The 26895-nt window shown below is 40.7% G+C and overlaps 1 protein-coding gene across 1 annotated transcript in view; it reads right to left on the reverse strand.

The window, feature by feature from the left end:
- Window positions 1-17060: 17060 nt before the first annotated feature.
- TMEM38B (transmembrane protein 38B) overlaps window positions 17061-26895 on the reverse strand; it is a 30360-nt gene continuing 20525 nt past the window's right edge. Inside the window, exons 5-6 of the mRNA XM_058672611.1 lie at window positions 23452-23569; window positions 17061-17404 (exon numbers count right to left, since the gene is read on the reverse strand). Of these exons, the coding sequence (XP_058528594.1) occupies window positions 17192-17404; window positions 23452-23569 (331 nt within the window). The 3' untranslated portion in view covers window positions 17061-17191. The remainder of the gene's footprint in view (window positions 17405-23451; window positions 23570-26895) is intronic.

Genomic DNA, 26895 nt, shown 5'->3' on the forward strand with positions numbered 1-26895 from the left:
TTTCTCAACTTATGCCTCAGTCTGCACCTGCTGCCAGAAAGGAAGTATAGCCAATAGCATAAAAGGCTTTTCAATGTTCCACATCTGTGCCCGCATTGTGATGGAGTTTGGAAAGGGAGAATATATCATTTTTTAGAAATAGGTATAAACACACAGTCACGCACACACACACGTGCACGCTTGCACACATACACAGAGTAAGGAAACTGGCAACTTGATGTCAAACCCTCGTTGCACACTGAGGCCTGTGTTCTGGGAGGCAAGTGTATGTCACGGCCTTCAGCTGCAGGGAAGGTGGCAGGCGGCCGAAAGGAGTGAAAGAAAGATCACAGGCCAGCTCCCTTTCCCATGCCAGGCTGTGTGTTTAGACCAAAGGCACTGGGGAGGCAAAGCAGCCAGCCCTGCTGGGACACAGGCCTCTGCTGGCTCTTGCCTGTGAGTGACCTCCAGCCCCAGCAAGCTGTTAGGGGCCTGCGAGCGACCAGAGGCGCTGCTCTTCACAAGGGATGTGAGATGAAGGTCGGATGGAGTCGTGTTTAGCCCTGGCCTCGCGGTGCCTCTGTGAATCCTTGGCTCAGGGCCAGCGTGGATAATTACATTTCACCTGCCCGGCCCCTGCGGCTTCCCTCAGAGAGGGCGATTCCTCTTTCGTGGCTGCTGTGATCCAAAACATAAATATTCTCTCAGAGGGGGTGCCCTCTGCCAGGGCGGGCCGAGGCTCCTTACAAGGAGCGTCCTCCTCTGCAATGACTCGCCCACTCTCCTTCCTCCATTCCTTCAGCAAACATTTTCTAAGCACCTACGTAACAGGTGCTTAGCACTGTGTTGCAAGTCCAAAACAAGCAAGTTAAATTTTTCTGAGCCCTGAGAAACTCAATGCCTAGCAGGAAAGCCATCCATATAAGTGGTAATTACCTTGTAAAATGGAATGTGGCTGGGAAGTGTTGCAGAGAATTCCTGAACTTCCCTAGGGGAGTCAGGAGTGTTTCCAGGATTAAAGCTGAGCTGCAGGGGGCAAACACAGGACAAGGTGCGATGGGAGCCGCTGGTACTGACAGGAGAGGCAGGGTGGTAGGATCACCCCGGAAGAGAGAGAGCTGGGCCGCAAAGCCCCGCAGCGCTACCAGGAGGAATGCATCTCCAGCATTCATCCCACAGATTTGCAGCAGTTCAACTAGCCCACCCAGCTTTCTGGCGAGTCACTCAGCAGAGGCGGGAGTGAGGAGACAGATGGAGAAGGGTGTGGGAACTCCACAAAGGAAACAAAAACATGACCTTCTCACCCCAAACCCAGGGAAAGGTAGCAGGAGCCTGAAGGAAGTGTGGGCCGTGGGAAGAAAAGCCTCAGCAAGCAGAATGAGCAAGTCTTCAGTCCCCGGCTGGAGAAAAAGTGAGAAGGGGGAAGAATCTGGAAGGTGGGGTGGCGGGACTGTTAACCAAGATGGCTGTGGCAGGAGGCAGAGATGACGGAATGGGGGCTCGGGGAGCTGCTTCATGGGGCAATGGGGTAACAGGCAGAGGCTTGTCAGCTCCCAGAGCTTTTCTGCAAGAATGATGGGCTCCATCTTACCAGCAATGTGTCTCTGAAGACGCTAGGCCTATTGGTCTCCACTGGGCTTGTTAAACACATGGCTGGGCCCTACCTCAGAATTTCCGATTTAGGTCTAGGGTGCCTGGCCTGAGAACTAGCATTTCTATCCTGTAAGGCTAAACCCAGCTTCAGCCTGCCTGTCTCAGAGTCCCTGCTGAACACAAGGGTTTGAGAAGGTTGTATGGGTTTTGTCTTTTTTTTTTTTCCCACTTGATATATAATTTCCCTCAGGATGGGCAAATTCAAAGGGCTCACACACACAGAAATGATCGAAAGTGCCCCTGGCACCAGCAGAATTTGAATAAGTTCTGACCACTACACACATTTAGATTTGATGGCCGATTCATCTCCCATTTATTCTTACTCAAATGACAAGTTTAAACAAAGCGGGTCTTAGCCTATTATATTTTTTTAAGCAACTACTATACGCCAGGCATTGTGTTAATAAGCATTTTACTTGTATCATCTCATTAGTTCTATCAATGACCCAATGGAACTAAGTACCTGATAAGCCACAATTCTCACATGAGGAACAAAGGTGTTAAAATTAGCCCAAGACCGGGCCTGGCGGCATGGCCTAGCAACTAAAGTCCTCGCCTTGAACGCGCCGGGATCCCATATGGGCGCCGGTTGCACTCACTTGGGGAGTGAATCATTGGACGGAAGATCTTCCTCTCTTTCTCTCCTCCTCTCTGTATATCTGGCTTTGTAATAAAAATAAATAAGTCTTAACAAAAAAAATTTAGCCCAAGGCCAAGTTGCCAGTGAAGTGGCAAGCATACCTGAATCTATGCTCGACTACTGCCATATGTCACTACTTTAATTCTCCCCAATTCAACTCTATGAAACAGGCTCGCTTTCTCCAAGATCAAAATCTTCTACATCCTATTATACCATTAAGTTACGTAGTTTTTTGAATCTGTTTTCAAAAACCTGCCAGCACAAAGCTGGCAACCAGAATGTAGCACCATAATCATCTCAATAATCCTCGTGCATTGAACAATCAAGAAAGCAGAAGGGTCAAGTGGCAGGCAACGCCCCACAGTGCCATGAATGCCTCGGGGATACACGGGCCTTCTCGGCATCTTAGAGTCTGAGAGCCTCTCACAACATCTGTTCCAACAACAGCTTGAGACAGCACACGCCGTGGCATCTTTACAAGACAATTTGCCGAATGCCCTGAACAATTGTTAAGAGTTTTAGGCCACCTCCAAAGAGGAAAGCAAACAAAGCAGGCAATTTTTTTTTTTTTTTTTTTTTTTGGCTGTCTACACAGACTCTTCTGATAGATTTTAGCCCCTGGTTACATGCCTGATAATGTGTGCTATGAGATCAAGGGCATCGTAAGTCTGTATCGCAGGATCGTCTTAATGCCAAGTCTTCAAAAACTGGCCTGTGTGCCCGAGACTCCACGAAGACACCCCAGACATTAGGGCCCACTCCCACTCCACTCTGAGAAATTAAGCTCTGTGCAGGAGAAAAAGCAGTGCTGAAGAAAAATTCAGCAGACACATCACCCCCAAACTATCCCAGCCCAAAGCCCAGGAAGGTGTTGGGGGAACATGGAATTGAACTAATGGCAAGGCATGCCCTGATATGTGAGCCTTTTTGTCAGATCTCTGCTAAGTGTTCCTGCACATCAGTGTCCCCGCTATCCTGGACCTGACTCAGCCCCACTGCCTCAGGGCTGGGAGTTCTACCCTACTTAACTCTTAGAGCCCTTTTCCCAGGGCCTAGACACCAGCATCACTAACAGTTCCACAATCACACCCCACCTGCAGCTGCCCAGATGCTTAACTGCTACAACGTGGCATTTCCTGCCTCCTCTAGATATTCTCTTACTCCAAACTGGGCAGAATCATTCCAAATGGAATGCTGCCTCCTGTCTGAATTTTAGCCAACTCTTACCTTAGCTCCTGCTGCCCTAATCTAGACACTGTGTCAAGATGAACAGCCTCACCGCAATAACCTCCTCTGCTTGGGATCACAGTCCAGTCCGCCAGGGCATCCACATGCTGCCCCTTTCCCAAATAAGTCCAGTCACAGACTTTATACTCTTCACAAAAATAAACTCAAAGTGAATTAAAATCTAAATATAAAATGTAAAACTATAAAATCTCTAAAAGAAAACATTTTGGATGATTTATTTCATATGTATTTATTTGAAAGGCAGAGCAAAAGAAAGACAGAAACTTCCATCTGCTGGTTCACTTCCCAAATGGTCAGAACAAGCTAGAGCTGGCTGGGCCATGTAAAAGCCAGGAGCCAAGAACTCCATCCTGGTTTCTCACATGTACAGCACAGTTTATAGGGCATAATAATATAGTAAAAAAAAAAAGAAAAAGCCCCACAGATAAATCTGAGATGCATACTGTTACATGAAAGGAGTCGGTTTGGAAAAATTACACAATCAGTGATTTCAACTCTATACCATTCTGAAAAAGATCATCCTACAGGGATAATCACTGGTTGTCAGAGTTCAGGGATAAGAGTAGCTGAATAATCGACACAGGTTTGATTTTTAAGGGATTTTGTTGTTCTTTTCCTTTGCTTTGTTTCATTTTTGTGCATAAGTGACAGTGCAAATATTCTACAATATTCTGTAAGGATGAATAGCTGATGTAATGCATTTATTAAAACCCGCAGACCTTCACAACAGAGGGAACATTAATGTATATGAAGGATTTTTAGAATATCATTTAGGGGCTTAGGGGCTTAGGGGCTCTTAGAATGGGATATAGGATGTGAAAAGACAATCTAACAAATGTATGAAATAATTTCACTAACCTAAGTGACTCCGAAAACGAGCAAAGCTGACATAGCTAAAAACGCACAGTGCCTAACCCCTGTCTTCTACTTGGTATTTTTTCGCATAGTTGCAGGTTAACAATTTTGATGCTGATATGCAAGAATACTACTAGTATTTGGATAATTAAGTAGACATATAGTGGCTGGTTCTAAGCTTCTCTCACAAGGATTCACGTAGGAATGCATTTCAGTGGCAGCCCTCATCAGTATGAGCGTGTGATGAAGCTGATGGAGATACAATGGTTGCCTGTAGAGCTACTTAGGTAGGTAAATCCACATGAGGGTTAGTATACACACAGAGCTGTCTGCTCGGTCAGCTGAGAGGGCTTAGAAGTACCAGCACCCTAGGGCCAACAAGCACTCCTAGGACTCAGGGTGGTGGCTTTTATTCCCTAATAGTTATGTATTTTTATTGGAAAGGCAGATTTACACAGAGAAGAGACAGAAAGATCTTCCATGTTCTGGTTCATTCCCCAAGTGCCCACAACAGCCAGAGCTGAGCCAATCTGAAGCCAGGAGCCACTTTCAGCAGACCTTAAAGCAGGTGCAGGATACCAGGGCTTTGGATCACCTCTCACTGCTTTCCCTGGCTACAAGCCGAGAGCTGACTGGGAAATGGAGCAGGCAGGACCCGAACTGTATCCCAGAGCTTGCAAGGTAAGGATTTAGCCATTGAGCTATTATGCCAAGCCCTATGACTCATGTTTTAGTTCCAACTATAAGGTTCTTTGGAGACATGGCTGATTCTAGAATTGAGGCAGGAAATATACAAGATAAGCCAGGAGCACCTATTAAATTTTAAAAAGAGGAAAAGAAAAATCAGAGGCTGGCACTGTGACACAGTAGGTTAAGCTGCTTCCTGCAGTGCTTGCATTTAATGTGGGTGCTGATTTGAGTCCCAACTGCTCCAGTTCCCATCCAGCTCCTAACGCACCTGGGAAAAACAGGAGAGGATAGCTCAAGCGCTTAGGCTCTGACACATACTTGGGCGACTCAGACAAAACTTCTGGCTCACAGCTTCAGTCTGAAACCAAAGATGGAAGATCTCTCTGTGCCTCTCTGCCTTTCACAGAAATAAACGAACCTCAAAAGAAACAGAGTAATTGGGGAGGCATTTAACCCTGAGACTGAGAGCTGGGGTTAGACGCTTGTACCCCATACTGGAATACCTGGGTTCATCTGCCCCTGGCTCTGCCCTCCTGACTCGTTTTTGTTTTTTTTTTTTTTAAGATTTATTTATTTTATTACAAAGTAAGATATACAGAGAGGAGGAGAGACAGAGAGGAAGATCTTCCATCCGATGTTTCACTCCCCAAGTGAGCCGCAACGGCCGGTGCTATGCCGATCCAAGCCGGGAACCAGGAACCTCTTCCGGGTCTCCCACATGGGTGCAGGGTCCCAAAGCCTTGGGCCGTCCTCGACTGCTTTCCCAGGCCACAAGCAGGGAGCTGGATGGGAAGTGGAGCTGCCGGGATTAGAACCGGCGCCCATATGGGATCCCAGGGCGTTCAAGGAGAGGACTTTAGCCACTAGGCCACGCTGCCAGGCCCCTGACTCGTTTTCTGTTAAGGCAAGCCTTACCAGACTGAGGCCTCAAGTACATGGGAGACTTGGGTGGAGTACACGATTCCTGGTTTCAGCCCTGGCACATTGGGAGAGAACCAGCAGATAGGAACTGCCTCTGTTTCTCCGTCCCTATGTAAATAAATACTTTTAAATTTGTTTCTTAAAAAAGAGAACAACTTTACAGTGAATAAACTTGACAGCCATGGCTTTAGGTGAACTCAATAGCTAAACGTCATATTGGGGCCGGGATTTGATGCCGTGGTCGACCTCACTTGGAATGCCCACATCTCATATCTGAGTACTTTCTATCTTCAGTTCTGGTCATGTCTCCAGCTTCCTGCTAATATATATCCTGGGAGGCAGGAAGCAGTGGGTCTTTGCCACCCACAGAACAGACTGAGTGCTAAGCTCCTGGCTCCAGCCAGGCCTACCCTCAGTTGCTGTGAGCATATGGAGAGAAACCAGCAGATGGAAGATCTGCTTCACTCTGTCCTGCCTTTCAAATACACAAACTGTCTATGGTTAACAAATACAAACCACATTGAATACGTACCTTTGATCTGATATGATAAACATGCCACGTTATTGTGGGGAACGGGGAGCTGAAGCCGTTCCGGAATTGATAGGGGCCCGTTGCAAGATGGCGGCTGGCCCAGGGCCAGGAGGCGGAGCTGGTCTCACCAGCAGGTAAACAGGATAGGCTAGTTCCCCCCGTGATTACTGGCCTATCACGTAGCACCAAGTGGACCCACAGGGAGAAGTGATTGGTGGAGAACTATATAAAAGTAGCGGGTACAAGGACGGACGGAACAGATGACCACAACGAAGAAAGACTGAGGGGCGATGCGGAGACAGACTGGGGGATGAAGCAGAGAGTACGGGAAGAAGGGTGGCGGAAAACGGGAGGAAGGGTGGCGGAAGAAGTGGGTAGGAAAGCTTAGACCAATGGGTACAGGCGCAGCGAAGAGAAGGTTTCAAACGCAGCCGCTTTTACCAGTGAGAGGTCCGGCTGCCGGCTTTTCCCGGACCCTCAAGAGTTTGCTGTGTCGTTTTAGTGTCGCCGCTGCTGGACGGCAGTGACATTTTATCTCTCCTTAAACTCCCTTTTAATTAAATAAAAAAATGAAGCATAGTCCTAGTTTAATCACAAGAAATATATCAGATAAATCACAATCAAGAGACATTCTACAAATGCTTGGCCAACACCCTTCAAAACAGTCAAAATAATCAAAAACAGAAAAATGTCTGAGAAAGCCTATCAGAGAAGCCTACCAAGAAATGAAAACCAAATACAATACAGCATTTTTCATGACACTGATATGGGAAGGCAGAGAAAGAAATGGAAAGAGATTATTATAGAATATAATGCATACAAATGAAGGGACACTGAATAAAATATACACTTAATTTTGAAACTATATTTTTCATACAGATTAACAAGAACCAATTAGAAGTAATATTGTTGAAATTTTTCTAGTTAAAATGGCAATAATTTTAATGAAAAATTATAAAAAGTAATAAGCCTAATAAGAGATTCAGGATATAAATATATTTACGCAAAAAAAGAAATAATGCAAGAGGCATGTCATTGAACATAAATGGGAAGATTTAATATTGAATAAACATGCAGTCTTCCCAAACTAGTTTCTAGATTTAATACAGTGCTGATTAGATTCACTATTATTAAACTCAAGCAAGCTAGTTAAATATCTCCAAGTATAAATCAGTTTTTTAGAGACTCATATTTAAAAAATAAAAATAATGAAAAAAGTTTGCATTACAGATATTAAAATATTATTAAACTTGTAATAATAAATGTTTTGGGTAAGAAAAGCAAGTGGGACTGCGGGGAAACTAGGCAGTGCGGGTTTTCAAGCTCGCCCTGTGAAAGATGTCATTCTAGAGTTTCTAAGAATGCACATTTCTTGGCTTCTCGCCTAGATGTTCCAAGTCATTAAAACAGGAAAGTGCCCTAACGCTTGGAAACCGCCACCCTACGATGGTCAGGAGTATAACGTATACTAAGAGACATCATCACCATGCATCCTCTAACGTCTGGCAGAAGCTACATGGGAAGAAGTAGTTCCAGAAGGGCTGGCTAGCTGCCCTCCCACCCCGGAGTGCAATTGTCCTCACTCATTCCAGGGTCCACGGCACATTTTCCAGACGAGAGGCCCATTAACAAAACTGAATTCACCCAGGGGCAGTCTCTCTCAAACCAAGAGGGTTACTTTTAGACTATAAATTTACTACTTTCAGACATATATAAATATGTATGATTTGATATATATATAATCACAATCTAGAACTTTATAAAGTTGTCATAAATAACACATTCTCTTGGCACATAAAAATTAACTGTGATCAATAGTTTATTTAAAGGACAAGGAATTAAACCAAGAGGAGTACTTGAATGATCCTAAGAAATGCAATTCAGAGGCCTGGCACGGTAGCCTAGTGACTAAAGTTCTCACCTTACATGCACCAGGATCCCATATGGGCAACAGTTCTAATCCCGGTGGCCCCACTTCCCATCCAGCTCACTGCTTGTGTCCTGGGAAAGTAGTAGAGGATGGTCCAAAGACTTGGAACACTGTACCCGCATGAGAGACCAAGAAGAAGCTCCTGGCTTCAAAGATATTTCTGTCTTGCCTTCTCTCTGTAAATCTGCCTTTCCAAGAAAAATAAATAAATCTTTAAAAATTGCAATTCAAGTGATATGGCCTGGTCACTCCCTTCTTGGTGGCCTCATTACTGGTCCCCCCGGCAGGAACATCACTATAACAGTTGCACCTGTCTACTGGAAATGCATGCCACTAGATATTTTGGTGACATAAACTTCTCTTGGTCTGTGTTCAAGCTCACCATAGACACATTTGATTTACTGGTCTCAATCTGGCTGTAAGATGATGTGCTGGTGCAGCTCTTGCAGGCACTGTTACTTTCCCACTTCCAAACAGGAGCTACTGGACATGGTTAAAGAAAAATCACCTGGATGGGCAAACCTGTTGCCATTGCAACTACGTTCTCCAAACTTCACTTGAGCCTTCACCACTCTCCAGGCTGTGGGAGGAGAGTCCCCAATTGGCGGTTTTCCCCATTCTCCACTTCAGTCACCTCGAGTCTCCACCCACTTACCAGCCCACCTATGACTTGTTGCAAGAGAGGGCATGCTGGACAATCAATCAATCAGTCAATGACATGTATTAGGCGCAGCACTTGGGTCTACTAATTCCATCTTCATGTGCCTTTCCTCTCATAATTCTCTTACCAATTCCTGCTAAACAGAGGGGTGTGTGTGTGTGTGTGTGTTGCTTTGTTTTGTTTTTTCTCTCTCAAAAGCCAGTAATTCTTTATCCTGTGCTCTGGTTCCTAACCTTCAACTCAGCCTCCCTTCACCCCCAAGACCCCATCTGTCAATTAAGCACTTTGTATCTCTACTCAACACTTTCCAATTAGCTCATGGGACTGGCTTTGTGGGGCAGCAAGTTAAGATGAAGTTTGCAGACACAAGCAAATTTGGGGATTGGGGTACCAGTTTGAGTCCTGGCTGCTCTGCTTTCAATCTAGCTTCCTATTGATGAGCCTGAGAAGGAAGCAGATGATAGCCTAAACACTCCTGCCACCAACAGAAGAGCAAAATGTGGTCGCTGGCTCCTGGCTTCCGTCTAGCACAGACCTGGCTGTTGAGGCCATCTGGGGAATGAACCATCAGATGGTTCTCTCTATCTCCATCTTCTTCTCTCCTTCTCTGCCTCCAAGCCCTTCTAATAAATAAATAAATCTGTTTCTAAAAATAGATAATGATATATGACATAAGAAACATTAAACAACATAACAGAATCCAGAGTATTCTCTGAGTTATGAGAAAGCAGCACTGTTTAATAAGTGATAATGGATCAATCAGATATCCACATGAGAAAAGAGGGACAAGGAGAATTCTGACTCCTTGCTCACACCATCTGAGAAAAATTCCATGTAGAAAATAAATCTTAGAATTAAATATACTCAGCTATTAATAAAGTAAAAATACAAGCCAATAGAGTGGAATGACATATTTTTAAAACAAAGCTGACTGTGCACACACACATCCTCTACATAAATGAAAGACTAGTGAGGGTGGGAGGAAACAATGGGCAAGAAGTCAGAAAAGACACTTCACCAAAGAGATTTACTGTCCAATCAACTTGAAGCATTCAACCTCACTACTCCAGGAAACACAAATTTGAAAACAGGAAACAAGTCTATACTTTGACCAGAGTTACTAAGTTTAAAAGATGAGTAAGACCTAGTACTGATAACATGGTAAGAAACTGGAACTCTTACACGCTAATGGTGGGAGTGGAAGTTAAGCCCAATCCAACCACTGTAGAAAACTTCATTTAGAATTGTCTACAAAAGTTTAATATGCTATGCCACAATTTTACTCCTTAGAATTTACTGCAGAAAAAAAATATACGCTTGCACCAAAAGATATGCATAAAAATGTTTATAGTAGCAATATTTTAAATAGCTCCAAAGTAGAAACAATCTAAAATTCAATTAACACAATGTAATGGATATATAAATTCGTACTAATAATGAAAATGAACCAGAGTTAATTCAGATGAATCTCACAAACACTCATTACACAAAATAAGGCAACAAAGATAAATACAGTATAGTTCTGCCTATATAAAATTTAAAATAATCAGTACAAATATTTTTGGTATTCAAAGTCAAGACATTGGCTACCTCTGAAAAGGAAGTGTAGCTTCTAGAAAATGAGAAGGTGCTGATGATATTTCATTTTTGGAGCTGTGTTGTGGTTACATGAACATGTTCTCTTCATGATCATTCAATAAGACAAGCACTCGTGGTCAGTGTACTTTTAACAATGTAATCACCTGAAAATTTTACCTGCAAGCCAGGTAAGTTTTTGTTGTTTTGTTTTGAAGAAATGTGACTGTGTCTATTACTGGTTATTTGCCTTGACAGCTCCTCTCAATCTGGTCTCAAGTGACTGGATCCCCTTTGTGCTCATGAAATGGGCTCTCTGAAGGCAGACAGACCTTAAATATGTGTTTTAATTTCTCCTTTAAATGAATTGTCAGTTGCATTTTGATACAGCCAAAGATCAAAAGTCACCTTGAAGCAGATTTTCCCTTTTCTGCAAAGAATCTCTTAAAAGAGTGCCCGCCCTCAGAAAGGAGCTTAGCAAAATCACAACTCATAGTACTTCAAATGGCTTTAAGTATTACCCCCTTAGATGGGGAGAGTAACCAAGGAGGAAGTGGAAGGAATGAGAATTCAAGGTTTAAGCCCTGAAAGGTAGTGTTAAGTGAAACAGTTGATTGCTAATGTGGTACAGGCCTGCCCAAAGTCAAAAAAGAAAAGCTTCTCCCCCATTTGGGGACAGTGTGGTGGTGTAGCATGCTAATGCTCCATCCTGTGGTATCAGCATCACATCTGAGTGCTAGTTCAATGTCCCAGCTGCTCCGCTTCCAATCCAGCTCTCTGCTATGGCCAGGAAAGACGGTGAAGAACGGCTCAAGACCTTACACCACATGGGAAACCCAGCAGAGACTTCTGGCTCCCAGGTTTGGCTCGGCTCAGCTCTGGCCATTGTGGCCAGTTGGGGAATGAACAAGCAGATGGAGGATCTTCTCTTCTCCTTCTCTCTATAAAAATCTGCCTCCCAAATAATAATAAATAAATCTTTAAAGAAAAAAAAATATAGCCATTTGCTTGTAACTGTTTCAGTCCCTGTTCATCTGCACAGACAATGGCAATGCTAATGCCAAAACCATGCACAGCTCAGTTTGTATGTGGAAGGAATATAATGTGTATTAAAGGATTACCGATAACTATGTATGCATGCAGTTTTGTATCAGCTCCTATAGCCACCAAGTAACATTAATACATCCAACAAACAATGGGGTGGTGGATGGCACCATAGCATAGCAAGCTAAACTTCCAACTGCGGCACCAGCATACATTATGGGTACCGGTTCAAATCTTGGCAGTTCTACTTCCTATCCAGCTCCCTGCTAATGGCCTAGAAAGGCAGTGGAGCAGGGCCCAGGTTCTTGGGGTACTGCACTCGTGTGGCAGAGCCAAAAGAGATTCATGGTTCCCAGTTCTGGGCTTCAGACCAGCCCAGCTCCAGTCATCAAGGCCTCTGGGGAGTAAACCAGCGGATGGAAGATCTCTATGTCTCTCTCTTTCTTGTAATTCCATGTCTCAATAAAAATAAATCTTAAAAAATAAACAAATAAATCTTTTTTGAAATGTGAAGTCCAGGATCTCCATGATTCTGAAATTTATGGATGCTCAAGTCTCTTACATAAAATGAGTTTGTATCATTTGCATATATACTACATCTGTTATTCCACATACTTTCATTTCTAGATTACTTATAGCCTGTGATACAAGGTAAATGCTGTGAAATAGTTGCTATATTGCTTTGTTTACAGAACAGTGGCAAGAATAAAAAGTCTACCTGTTCAGTAAATATCTAAATTACTAAATTTCCCCAAGGGGAATCCTCCCTCATTTTACCTAATCTAAATCAGCTTACTGAAAATAATCCCACCATAGGAACTGCTTTTCTTTCTTGATCCTACTTAGTTCTCAGTTCTACTTAATGTAGTCATTTTTATATGTACCATGTAACTTTTTAAAAAACATTTATTTATTTTTATTCGAAAGTCATATATACAGAGAAGATGAGAGATAGAAAGATTTTCCGTTCACTGATTCACTCTCCAAGTGACCACAATGGCCAGTGCTGAGTCAATACAAAGCCAGGAACCCAGAGCCTCCTCCGGGTCTCCTACGCGGATGCAGGATCCCAAGTCTTTGGGCTGTCCTCAACTGCTTTCCCAGGCCACAAGCAGGGAGCTGGAAGGGAACCGGGGCGGCCATGACATGAATCAGCACCAATATGAGATCCCAGTGCCTGCAAGGTGAGAACTTTTGCCACTAGGCTACCATGCCCAGTTCATATCATGTAACTTTTTAATGTCATGGATCACCTGACAGTCTGCCACATAAATTCACCAGGGGTCTACTTGTATGCACACCAGATGCTTAGTCCACCTTCTACAAATATGCACTTACATTCTATGATTCAGTATAGGCTACTTTGTGGTAACCTGATACCTATACTGAATTTATTATTCTTTACTTGATTTTTAAAGTACCTGCTATTGAGCCTGGTGCAGTAGCCTAGTCAAGAGTGAAGGATGGCCCAAAACCTTAGAACCCTGGACCTGCATGGGAGACCCGGAAGAAACTCCTGGTTCCTGGCTTTGCATCAGCTCAGCTTAGGCTGTTGAGGCCACTTGGGAGTGAATCAGCAGATGGAAGATCTTTGTCTCTCCTTCTCTCTGTAAATCTGACTTTCCAATAAAAATATATAAATCTAAAAAAATTTTTTTAAATAAAGAATCTGCTATTATCACATTCTTATTTAGCTTCTTCACACCAGAGTTGTATTAAACCAAAATGAATCCTGCCCACATCAAATCCCTGCATAGGAAGATATCGAAAAGCCTACATTCCTATGATGTTATAGCTTACAGCACAAATACAGAAAAGGTGGTCATTTTAAATAAGCATACACTGATCCTCAGGAGGCAGAAGCAAAAAGCAGGACTAACACACTCGCTGGGCTTTAAATAACAACATAGCGTTTCTCTTCAAGGCGTTTCCCCAGGTCTTCTTTTATTTGGAATTCCTCAAATTGGTATACCTTTCCGACTCAGAACTGGACAAAGGTTTCTTAAGACAGAAAAAGTAATAGCATAAAAGGAATCATTAGGAAATTGAACTTTTTCAAAGTTAAGATTCTCTGCTCATTAAAATACATCACTAAAAAAAGAACTTTAAAAAAAAGATGTATTTATTTAAAAGGCAGACTTATAGAAACGGTGAGAGAGAGAAAGAGGCATATCTTCCATTTGCTGGTTGACTCCCACAGATGGCTAAAATACGGTTAAAGCCAGGAGCCAGGAGCTTCATCTGGCTCTCCCACGTAGGATTAGGGGCCCAAACACTGTATCATTTTCCACTGCTTTCCCAGGAGCATTAGCAGCGAAACTGACTGGAAGTGGAAGAGCCAGAACTCAAACCAGTGCTCATATGGAATGCCAGAGTTGAAAAACACTGTTCAGAGAGACAGTATTTATCAAAGGATACATACTCAAAACATATAAAGAACTCCTACAACTTAACAATATGCAGCAAATCCAAAATATATGAATAAAGATCAGGAAAGACATTTCACAGAGAACGACATACAAAGAGCCGAAAGGCACAGGGAGAAAAAATGTTCTATCTCATTAATCACCAGGGAGAAACAAACTAAAACCATAAAAACCACAGATCATCCACTAGAAACAAATGGAATTAAAATGTTTAGCAACATTAATGCTTGGTAAGGATGTAGAGCAACTTGAACTCTCAGACATCATGGACATTATTCTGAAGTATAAAATGATACAATCACTTTGGAAAAACAATTGAACAGTTTTTATCAAACCAGATGTACACTAATATGTCTTTCCCAGGTATCTGTCCCCCATTTGTACAAAAGAATTTATTCTACTCCATTTGAAACACCCCAGACTAGACAGACATGAATCAAATGAGTAAATGATAACATAATCATACAGTAGAATTTTACAAAGCAATTAAAATGAAATAAGCTCATAAATGCAAAATCGTGGATGAATTTAAAAAAACAGTAAGCTGAGTTTGAAAGAAGTCTACACAGAAGAGAATATATATCCTGATTCTATATATAGTAAGTTCAGTGGAAAAAGGGAGTGACTTCTTGGAGTGTTTGCTTACATTTGTACTTAGGAGTTGAGGTAATACGATTATATGCACATGTCAAAACTCAGGGTCCTCACTTGTAAACAGTGCATTATGTTGCATGCAAACTCAAACTCAAAAGAGAAAAAACAGTAAAGAAAATTAATTTTGTGAAACATGTCTATTAAAACCTACACAGTGAACTTGCACTTACTCAAAAAAATGAATGTGTTAATTTGAAGGGAAAAATTCCAAATCAAATATATAAAGGAACAATATGACCCTTCCACTTACCCAAATGGCTACATGACTAAAATGCAGTTTTTACAAAAAGGCAAACACTCCCACACTTCTCACTTTCTTAGCCTTATGTCTTTTTTTTTTAAAGATTTATTTATTTTTATTACAAAGTCAGATATACAGAGAGGAGGAGAGACAGAGAGGAAGATCATCCGTCCGATGTTTCACTCCCCAAGTGAGCGCAACGGCCGGTGCTATGCCGATCTGAAGCTGGGAACCAGGAACCTCTTCCGGGTCTCCCACGTGGGTGCAAGATCCCAAAGCTTTGGGCCGTCCTTGACTGCTTTCCCAGGCCACAAGCAGGGAGCTGGATGGGAAGTGGGGCTGCCGGGATTAGAACCGGCGCCCATATGGGATCCCGGCGTGCTCAAGGCGAGGACTTTAGCCACTAGTCCACGCCGCCGGGCCCCAGCCTTATGTCTTGCTTAATAGTTATTCACAGTCTTTATAATCATAAGAACACATTCGTTTTACATCTTTCCACCACTAGAATATAAACTCCAAGAGAGCGGGCCTTCTTTGTTTCCTGTAGTTCTTGATCCTAGAACAGCTGACATTACACGACATTCATTGAATAAACAACGCACATACATTATCATCAAAGATGGATTTACACCTGGAGGGCAAACACTAGAAAGGGCTTTACACGGGGAGGAGGGTGTGGTGAACATTCTAGACCATATTATCCCATCTCCAACATTCCACTCGACCAATGAATTTGTTATTTGAAGTAAATGTTAATGAATTGGTGTCTGCAGCTTAAAATAATAATATATGAACATGTATATTAAAGTGTAACATAGCTATACATAAGCTAGGAAGAGATGTTCAACTAGAAAACTGAAAAAGAAAGCTCCTAGAGAGGAACAGAAAAGGAGAATTATTTAATTCAGCTAATACTTTCTGCTGAATCATCAATGTACTCAGACCAACTGATCTGAAAGATCAGAAAGAACACGTGAAATCCTGAAAACATCGGGCCCCGGCGGCGTGGCCTAGCAGCTAAAGTCCTCGCCTTGAAAGCTCCGGGATCCCATATGGGCGCCGGTTCTAATCCTGGCAGCTCCACTTCCCATCCAGCTCCCTGCTTGTGGCCTGGGAAAGCAGTCGAGGACGGCCCAATGCACTGGGACCCTGCACCCGTGTGGGAGACCCGGAAGAGGTTCCAGGTTCCCGGCATCGGATCAGCGCAGCACCAGCCCGTTGCGGCTCACTTGGGGAATGAAACATTGGATGGAAGATCTTCCTCTCTGTCTCTCCTCCTCTGTGTATATCTGGCTGTAATAAAATAAATAAATCTTAAAAAAAAAGAAATCCTGAAAACATCTTAGCCACATTAAAACAAGTATTATTTAAGGAGAGGGAATAAACTACAACCCTAAAAGGAAACATGGATGTACTGCTAATGTATTCAAAATTACATTCTTTCGGAGGAAAAAAAACCCAGTTTTGAAAAAACAAGTACATAAAAGGTCTTTAGATTAAAATCCATGCTAATATTTTTGTCTTCAATTAAAAGTAATACCAGAAACATAATTAAACAAGACTGCAAATCTTTTTTTCTTAAAATGGGCAAAAAAGACAGGGCTCGCATTTGAAATACAAACCAGTAATTTATTTACATTTATAATAAACAAAGTGTTTTAGAAAAAGTTTAGTCTGTTTTCTAAATTAAATAGGAATTGCCTTACTTAAAAATTACAATGGTAAAATGAAATAAACATTTAATTCTAGTGCATTAAAGCTCAAACACATTCAAATTAACAATATGTATGAAAATCTCTAAATTCTTTAAAGCTTAAAATTTTTCTTCTTTTGAAATGACAGATATCTTTTCTATCACTTTTTAAAAATATAGTCTTCTTCAATTAAAATAAATCTATTCAAATAATCACAAAACAGAATTCCTACATCAGTAAAACAAGTTCACATTATATAACTCTCAACATTCAAAAATAAAATCCAGAAAAGGCTAGACACCCTGAAACAGAAAGAATTTCTTCCTTTTTCTCACCTCCATTCTTCACACGTAATCTTTATTTCACATTATTCACATAGAAATATTATCACAATCTGGTAGGTAGATAAGAAAAAAAATTTTTGTCTTTTAGAATTCACCAAGGACATTTACTCAGTCTTCTTATTATGTTTCTTTTTAACAGGATCTGAAGCCTCAGCTACAGGTTTTGAGGCTGATGACCCAGTGCCATTGGAAGATGGTTTGGTTTCACTTTTCTTTTCAAAGGAAAACTGCTGCTGCCAGCCAAACAGCATCCGACTCAGCGTATCCTCAAAGGGAGCGAGCGTCACAGTCGAAGTCTCTGTAATCATCATGGTTATCTGGGGGGAAAGAGTTCAGGTGGGAATTTCAGTACAAATGCTTTCTATTTCTCAATACTGAGAGAGAAAAGTAAATAAAAACAGGATTCAAATTGCATTCTTAATCTGCACAAAAGCAAATTCTAGAACAATTTTTGCTCTCTATGAACTTACACTTAGGAGTAAAAAAATACTTATTAAAAACAAATTTTAAATACCCCATTTTAGGTGTCAAATGAGCAATATAACCATCTCCACAAAAATATATTTAGTATTCAAAGAAAACAGATAAAATGTTATCTACAGTCTATACCAAATGATCAATACAGGTATCATTATATGCACTTCACATATAAGTACTATGTTATAAATGCTTCATATTATTTAATTTAATCCAAAAAGTACTTTATTGTTACACTCATCATAGCGATGTGAAATCAGTGTTAAAAGGTTAAATAATTTGTCCAAATATACAAAGCAATAAGTAGTAAAGCAGTTTGCAATACTCAGATTTCAACTCCACTTTTTTTTTTAAGATTTCTTTATTTTTATTGGAAAGGCAGATTTACTGAGAGGCGCAGAGACACAGAGAAAGATCTTCTGTCTGCTGGTTCACTCCCCAAGTGACTGCAACAGCTGGAGCTGAGCCAGCCCTAAGCCAGGAGCCAAGAATTTCTGGGTCTCCCACATCGGTGCAGGGTCTCAAGGCTTTAGTCCACCCTCGACTGCTTTCCCAGGCCACAGCAGGGAGCTGGATGGGAAGTGGGGTCACTGGGACATGAACCGGTGCTCATATGGGATCCCATCACAAGCAAGGCGAGGATTTAGCCACTAAGCTATCAGGCCCCACTGGCAGCAGGCCCCAGCTGAACTCTTAGATAAAGTCACAAACTCAAACATAACTGTTTTGATTATCCTAGAATGCATGAAGTTCTGTAAAATCTTGCTTGAATACTATAAACTATTAAGTTAAAAAAAAAAGAAATGAAGCTAAAATATACTTAATTAAATTCAGAAAAAAAAATATATAAATCCTTCCAGAAATTAGGGACAGAAGGAATGAGTAAATAAATTTGGGGTTCTAGGTGGTTCCACGTGAATTTTAAAATATTTTTCTGTTTCTCTTAAATGATGATGGAATGTTGTTAGAACCCAGAAAGTGTATATATTAATTACTGTTCATTTTAACAATGTTTCCTACTATATGAACATGGAGTTTCTTTCCATTTGTAACTGCCCTGATTTCTGTCATTAATGTTTTAGAGTTTATGCTGTTAAAATCCCTATGTCCTTGGTTAGAATTATTCTTAAGCATTTCATTTTTTTGGTACAACTATAAATGTGACTGTTTAAAAAAAAAAGCATACAGCAGGCCTGGTGTGGTAGCCTAGTGCCCAAAGTCTTTGCCTTGCACGCCCAGGATCCCATCCCATATGGGTGCCAGTTCATATCCCGGCAGCTCCACCTCCCACCCAACATCCTGTCTGTGGCCTGGCAAAGCAGTTGAGGATGGCCCAAAGCCTTGGGACCCTGCACCCATGTGGGAGACCCTGAGCAGGCTCCTGGCTTCAGATCGGCTCAGCTCTGGCCATCGTGACCACTTGCGGAGTGAAGCAACAAATGAAACAACTTTCTGACTCCCCTTCTTTCAGTAATTCTGACTTTCCAATAAAATAATAATAATAATAATAATAATAATAATAATAGCAAATCTTTAAAAAAAAAAGTCACAAACTCAAGGAACTACAAAGTACTGTCCCTAAGAGGTACTCCAGATATCTATCATCCCACCTATAATTTTCCCACCTATAATTTTTACATATGCAATCAAGTCATCAAGAGGTCCCGGTTCTTTATCTGACAAAGCCAAGTTCAGAGACGTTCAGATTTGCTCAAGAAATTAATATCAGAATGGATCTGGGTGGGAGAATTTTAAGGTCCAAAATAGTTAAAAGCCTAAGTATTTCCACAAGCCATTACCTCCAGGTAATAGATACTGACTCTAAAAAGTTTTTAAAGGGAATTGAAGAAAAAGTAGGTATCTATTAGAAGAAAGTTAAGTACAATGCATAAAAGGTAACAGTTAAAAATAATCAACAGGAAAAAGTCTTACTACATACTGCTAAGTAGAACGAGACCAGAACAAGAGTTACAATGTACCCTTATACACACAAATTAAAATTCATACCCATGTAAAGCTGTCAAAGCACTACATCACTAACATACTTATCATTTATTATTAAATATACTATTAAAATAATATATTTCTTATTTATTTTTGAACAGCATCATCTTAAGATTGAGTATACTTTTTTATGAAAGGCAGAAAGAGGAAAAGCGATCTTCCACTTGCTGTTCACTCCCCGATGGCTGCAATGGCCAGCGTCAATTCAGGACAAAGCCCGGAGCCCAAGCACACAGGCCATCTTCTGGGCTTTCCCAGGCACAAGAACAGGGATCTGGACCAGAAGCAGAACAGCTGGGACTCACGATGCTCCAATTTGGGATGCCAGCATCACAAGCATCGGCTTAACCATTGTGTTACAATGCAGGCTCCAAAGTACATTTTTCACAACTAATTGTACATGAATCTGACCCCAATAAAAACGAATGTAATGCATATACATAACCCAGGATTTCCTATTTCCCTCAGTCTTTCGCCAGGGTCAATACAAAAGACAGAACTACACAAAACTTCTGAAAGGTGCTGAAGAACAAGCAAAAGAGGCAGACACTGAGAAGGCTATTATCCCTAAGAGAAAGGAAATGAGTAGAGTGAGCTCCACATTCACCGAGGCTTTTTCTTCCAGGAAAATGTGCCAAATCATAGCACAGGGAACAGAAAGCAGAAGCTCCATGGGCTATAGAGATAAGGTGGTATCTGACAAAGCTAACTGAGGATTTGAAGGCAGTAAAGCCCAAAGAGGAAGAAACCATTTGGAAGTGAGTCAAAAATTCATGTGTAGTATGCCCTGGAAGAGTTTAGTAATCTTGATATATAATGTACATATGGAGGAAGAAAATTCAAATGCAAAGAAAAGATCACCAATTCAGACGACAAAGAGCTCGAGGAAGATGCTGCAGCAACCAGCTTCTGAGAACCAGCACAAACATGCTGAACTTCCCAGGGATATCCCTCAGGCCGAGGCTGAGAACCCAAACCTAAAATAGAATACGACTAACAAAGACTAAAACCAACCAACAAAAGGACTGAAATAATCTGTTACTACATCACACTTAGCTGCCAGAATAATGTTCAATGCAGTCCTCCCTTCAAGGACTTTACTGATTGGCTAGTTGGAGACAGGAAAGGAAATCAGCAGTTAACAGATAAAGGTAATGATGATAAAGGTCGTCCAGAAACACTCAAGTAAAAGATATGGATACGGATGGGGCAAACGGAGACTTTAAAATGGACCATATCAATCAGTGGATGACCTCATCGAGCAAAACGGACAGCGATTCATAACCGGAGAACTATTAACACCACTCGAGCACATATGTCAGAGCATGCCCCACATCCGGGACTCGGGGTGGGCGGGAAACCGGGTGGGACTTCTCCCTCAATATCCCCCTTTACCTCAGATACAAGATGGAAACAATACGGACATAATAGGATTACCCACTTCCCTATCCCCCTGAACCTTTTTTTTTCTTTTTCTTTCTTTAACTGTAATTAACTATGTAAAGAGTGTCAACAACAATACAATAAAATAGATTTAAAAAAAAAAGATATGGATACGGAAGTCATGACCATCTACATAACCATACAGAGACAAATATAAATATAGTCACTTGGAGAGAAGACAGAATAGAAAGAGTTAAATATAAAATTAACCTTTGAGTTTATGCTGATACTAGGAAAGATCTAAGAACTTTCCCCTACTAAATTACTCTTTAGAATAAATGGCAACAGTGAGATACTGGCATTCTTATCTTGGTCCTAGCTTCATTTGATTGACTGCTAAAAAAAACAGAGAGAGAGAAAATAGTTCAAATCAAAAACAACACTCCATTGTCAGAAAAAAATGCCATCATCTTACATCCTTTTACAAAATCCAAAAGAGACAAGTGTCAGATTTAAGATATCTTATAAGAAAATGTACTGGTAGTTTTCAAAGTGCTTTGGGGCCAACTTGATCGCTGAACCAGCGAATCCTCCACCTTTAAGTGGCGGCATCCCATATGAGCTCCGGTTCATGTCCTGGCTGCTCCACTTCCCATCCAGCTCCCTGTTTGCTGGAAAGCACTAGAGGATGGCCCAAAGCTTTGGGACCCTGCACACACATGGGAGACCCAGAAGATGCTCCTGGCATCAGACTGGCTCAGCTCCAGCTACTGCAGCCATTTGGGGAGTGAACCAGTGAATGAAAGATCTTTCTGTCGGTCTCTCTTTTCTGTAAAACTGCCTTTCCAATAAAAACAAATCTTAGCAAAAAAAAAAAAAAAAAAAGAAGAAGAAAGAAAAAGAAATCCAGTGCTTTAGTAAAAGCTCCATTCCCAAAGAGCTTATCACTGGCTTAGAAGTATTACTGGCATCAGAAATTACGGCTGAAATAGAACTAAAACATCCAAAAATAGTTTTAGAAGTCAGGCTCTTATCGATTTTAATTTACCAAGGTGACAGAAATGTTACTGTGACAAATAGAATGAACTCCTATTTTCTTTTGCAAATTAAATATAAAATTATCTCCTTATTTAACAAAATATATAAAGTAAAGCATCAAACTAAATTAAACAGCATTGAGCTTCATGGTCTCTTATTTCACAAAGCAGGGTGAAAAGAGTAGAAATAGTCAACAGAACTGTTTTTCCAACATATTTCAAACTATAAATTCAGGCAAACAAAATATTTAAAACTGTTACACTCTTTATATAAAATCGCCAGTTAACATTTCAAACACAAAGAAGAGTATGTCACATAACATAAATTCCTTAGGGAATAAAAGGTACTTCATACTTTTTAAAATATTTATTTTTACTGGAAAGGCATTTTTAAATTGGATTTATAGAGAGAAGGAGAGACAGATCTTCATCCATCAATTTACTTCCCAGGTGGCTACAACAGCTGGAGCTGAGTTGATCCTAAGCCAGGAACCAGAAGTCTTTTCTGTGTCTCCCACACAAGTGCTGGGTCCCAAGGCTTTGGGCCATCCTTGACTGCTTTCCCAGGCCACAAGCAGGGAACTGGATGGGAAGTGGAGTAGCCAGGACACAAACCAGAGCCCATATGGGAACCCAGCGGATGCAAGGTGAGGCTTTAGCCACTGAGCCATCACACTGGGTCCTACTTTTATATCTCCTTTAGGGCCTACCATGGGAGTACAATGAATGAGGAATAGATATAACATCTTCCACAGATGAAAATTTTAAAGACAACTACAACATATCTATACTAGGTAAGAAAACTTTGCATGATGAATCTCTCTGCCCAGAACACACACATCTTCCTGTCTTTACCTGCTCAAATCCAAATAACCCTTTACAGCTAATATAACTGAAGTGTACACACTATTAAACTTCCATCAATGTCTCCAATGACTCACCTTGCCTGACAATCAGCCCTGATCAAAGATCTTTATCAATTCTTATGTTACCTACAAGGTAATATCATTCATTATAAATAATTACCTACCTAAATTATTCAAATAAATTAAACTCTTTGACTTTAAAACTTTACCATTGTTCTTTACAAAACAGTGAGTAAATGTTTATTCCTGGTACATACCTAAATAAACAAGTGGGGAAGAGTTAATTCTATAGAGACCTACAAAATAACATTTTGATCATTTGCCAATCTGTCAACAAACACATATTACAAACCAGCCACATGCAGCAGCGACACTTATTCTAGTGATGGATACAGCAAACTTAGTGCTTACTTGTTTAAGGTTTAAAAGTAGAGTAAACAAAAAAAAAAAATAAAAGTAGAGTAAACATTAAAAAAAACTCCTTCACTGCAATAAAAAATAAATATTCCTGGTATTTTCACACTGAGCAGTTTTCTATCCGAAGGGAATTTGGTTTACAGATTGTAATACTGAGTTATAGGCACTTAGAACTCTTACCTTTGTGGTCACAAGAAAGATGGTATAAAGGAACATAAGATTATGCTTTGATATTGCCAGATGCTTGGTATGCTGGAATGTGAAGATGACTGATCCCAGAAGAGTTACCTTCGAAGGGCTAAAAATTAAACATATTTTAAGTCAGTAAAATCATAAACATGATCTCTATCTACAAACCACTAATTTGATGGGCTGTCAACAGAGATAATAACAAAAATTTAGCAAGTTTGAGAAATGATAAGGTACACAAAGTTAAATATATTTCTTCAAAGCAAAATATACTAGCGAGTTTAGAATGCTGACACAGAGAGTATCTTCCTACATACCATACTTCTGAAACACACTGGGCCAAATCACACCTCTTCACAATGAATTTAAAAGTCTCATGTTCCACAGTACAATTTGGAATTAGTCTTAAATTACTTCACAATACTAAACAGGTTACCGGGGTGGGATGACATAAGAAAAAGAGAGCCCAAGTTTGTAGCATTTGTCTGTGACTGTGGTGCAAATACACTCATTAGAACCTATTTCTGCTGCTGCACCAAGTGAAGAAGAAACGCAGAGAACTGGCTTTCGTAAAACAGTATGAGCCAGCTCTAGCAAATCAGTTAGCTAACCCCACCATAGCATCAAAGCTTTTCCTAATGCCTTAGTGACAAAGATATAAAGAATATAATAAAATGTTCATTTACTGAGAAATACACTACCATGTTATTTGCTTGGTACATTTCTTTTGAATTTTGAATTTTATTGTACAATTCCATAGTCTAGGATTCCCCCTGCTAAACTCCCACCCCCTGACTGATTTTTCCCATATCACACTTAAAAAACAGACTGATGGAATTATGACTCCTTGCAAAGGATTATACTATTGCAACGCTTGGTACATTTTTAAACTATAAGGTTACTTCAAAAAGTTCATGAAAGATGAAATTAAAAGGGCAGATAATCTTAAAGGCTCAAAAAATTTTGAAATCTATGAATATTCTGAAAAAACTACACATGATTTCAAAATTTTTGCACCAATTTAAACTTACTTTTAATTCCATTTCTTCACAAACTTTTTGAAGTACCCTCATATAGTTCAGTAAAGGACCAGTGTCTAGCTCACTACACCTACAAATAGAAAAAGATAAGTGATAAATTCTTAGAATACCATACTGCAAAATATAACATTGTAAATATTATAAAATATTTTAAATGCCGCAATAAGCCACTTATTACGACTAAGATGTTTAGTTGTTAAAAGTTAAACACTAAATTCAAAACAGGGTTAAATTAGGGAAATGGGTTTGGACTCTAACAATATGTCTGGGTAATCCATTTGAAACCAGTGATCTGTAAAGGTTTTTGATTACATATTCCCAATTGTTCAAAAAAGATACTTTAAGGCACTTTAATAAATATTTGCCAGTTAATTCATAAGTATATACATGTATAACTGTAGTGACCGAGAACTAACAGCAAGGTTTCCCAGGCAGAAATAAACCCCTTCCCAACAAAGTAGTCTGGCCATGGTCTAACGGACATCAGTCAGAGGGGGACAAAAACAGCAGCAACGCCTCTCGTCCCCACTTCTCACGTCCCAGTCACTTAGTTGGAACTAGCGTCTCTCTGGTCCCCGGGGAGCCTGCAAGGTGGAAAACGAACCTTGTACCATTGTGAGCGGAACTGAGGCATGAGGCCCTCCATTTCTGACAAAATTATTTTTCTTAAATGAACCAATAATAAACAATCTAAAAAGGGAATCAGGAAAATAATTCTACTTCTGATAACATCTAAAAGAACTAAAATACAAAGAAATAAATTTAGCCAAGGAAGTAGAAGACCTGTACAGACAGAAACTATACAACACTACTAAAAGACATTAAAGACTAACATGGAAAGATATCCCATTCTTACATATTACAGGAATTAATATTGTTAAGATGACCATACTACCCAAAGCAATCTTTAGAGTTAATGCAACTTTCATCAAAATGTCAACAACGTCTGTTTGCAGATGAAAAGACCAATCCAATTCCCATGGGGTCCTGAACAACCAAAACACACTTGGAAAAAAAGAAAGAACAAGGCCACAAAACTACAATAATCAAAACTGCATGTCGCTGGCACGTGAACAAACACAGCCCAAGGTGACAGAATAGATAGTCTAGAAGTACATACATCTCCTTATGGTCAACCGGTTTTTCACAGGGTGGAAAGTCTATTCACTGAGGAAGTAAAACAGTCATTTCAATAAATAGTGCTGGGACAACAATGAACCCTAACCTGACCCACAGTTGATCATTCATCCTTTTATTTAACATGTATTATTTATCTACTGGGTGCCAGGTGCTTGGGACACCTAGAAAAATAGACAAAAATCCTTGTCCTTGGAACTTTATGTTCTATGAAGAGTAGAGATAATAGAAAGGCAAAAACTCAGTGAATAAATTGTAAAATACATCTGCAGGTGATAAATGCTGGGGCAAAAGCAAACAGAGGGAGGTGTTAACATTAAGCCTGGTGGTCCTGGGAAAGGAAGTACTAAGAAAATACTTGGAGAAAACTAAATAAAGTAGCTGTCATCTGACAAAAAGATTGTAGGCAAAAAAAGACAAAGGCTAGTACTAAACCAAACCACATCTGGCTTTCTCAAGATCTGAGTGAAGAAAGGCTATAATCGTAAGGTAAGTTATGCTGGCGAGAGAAGCAGGTTTAGAAGGCCTTAAAGCCACTTGGTGAAGTCACTGCAAGGCTGCGTGGGTTTTTTTAAAGATTTATTTTGTTTATTTTCTGTTTTTATTGGAAAGGCAGATATACAGAAAGGAGATACAGAGAGAAAGATCTTCCATCTCTGATTCACTCCCCAAAGAGCTGCAATGGCCAGAGCTGAGCTGACCCAAAGCCAGGAGTCAGGAGCCTCTTCCAGGTCTCCCATGAGGGTGCAGAGTCTCAGGGCTTTGGGCTGTCTTCTACTGCTTTCCCAGGCCACAACCAGGAACGGGAAGTGAAGCAGCCAGGATAGGAACCTGTACCCATATGGGATCCTGGCAGATGCAAGGCAAGGATTTAGCTACCAGGCTATCGCACCAGACCCAAGGCTTCGGTCTTAAAAATTTATTTATTTCAGAGATGGAAGGAGACAAAAAAAAAAAAAAAAAAAAAGAATGAGATTCAGAGAATCAGCTTCTGCCTGCTGGTTCACTTCACTAATGCTAGCAACAGACAAAACTAAGTCTGGACAAAGCTAGGTCTAAGTAACTCAATCTAGGTCCTTCACACAGGCGGCAGGGACTTAACCATGTGGGCCTACTGCCTCCCAGGGTTCCTCCAGACACGAAGCTGGAATCTGAGGCAGAGCCAGTACTTGATTCAAGCACTCCAATACAGATGGTGGGTGTCCCAAGAGGCAGCTTAACTGTTGCACCAAATGCCTATCATTCTGGAAGATTTTGA

This window comes from Ochotona princeps, chromosome 14, assembly GCF_030435755.1.
Source record: "Ochotona princeps isolate mOchPri1 chromosome 14, mOchPri1.hap1, whole genome shotgun sequence".
NCBI classification, from domain to species: Eukaryota; Metazoa; Chordata; class Mammalia; order Lagomorpha; family Ochotonidae; genus Ochotona; species Ochotona princeps.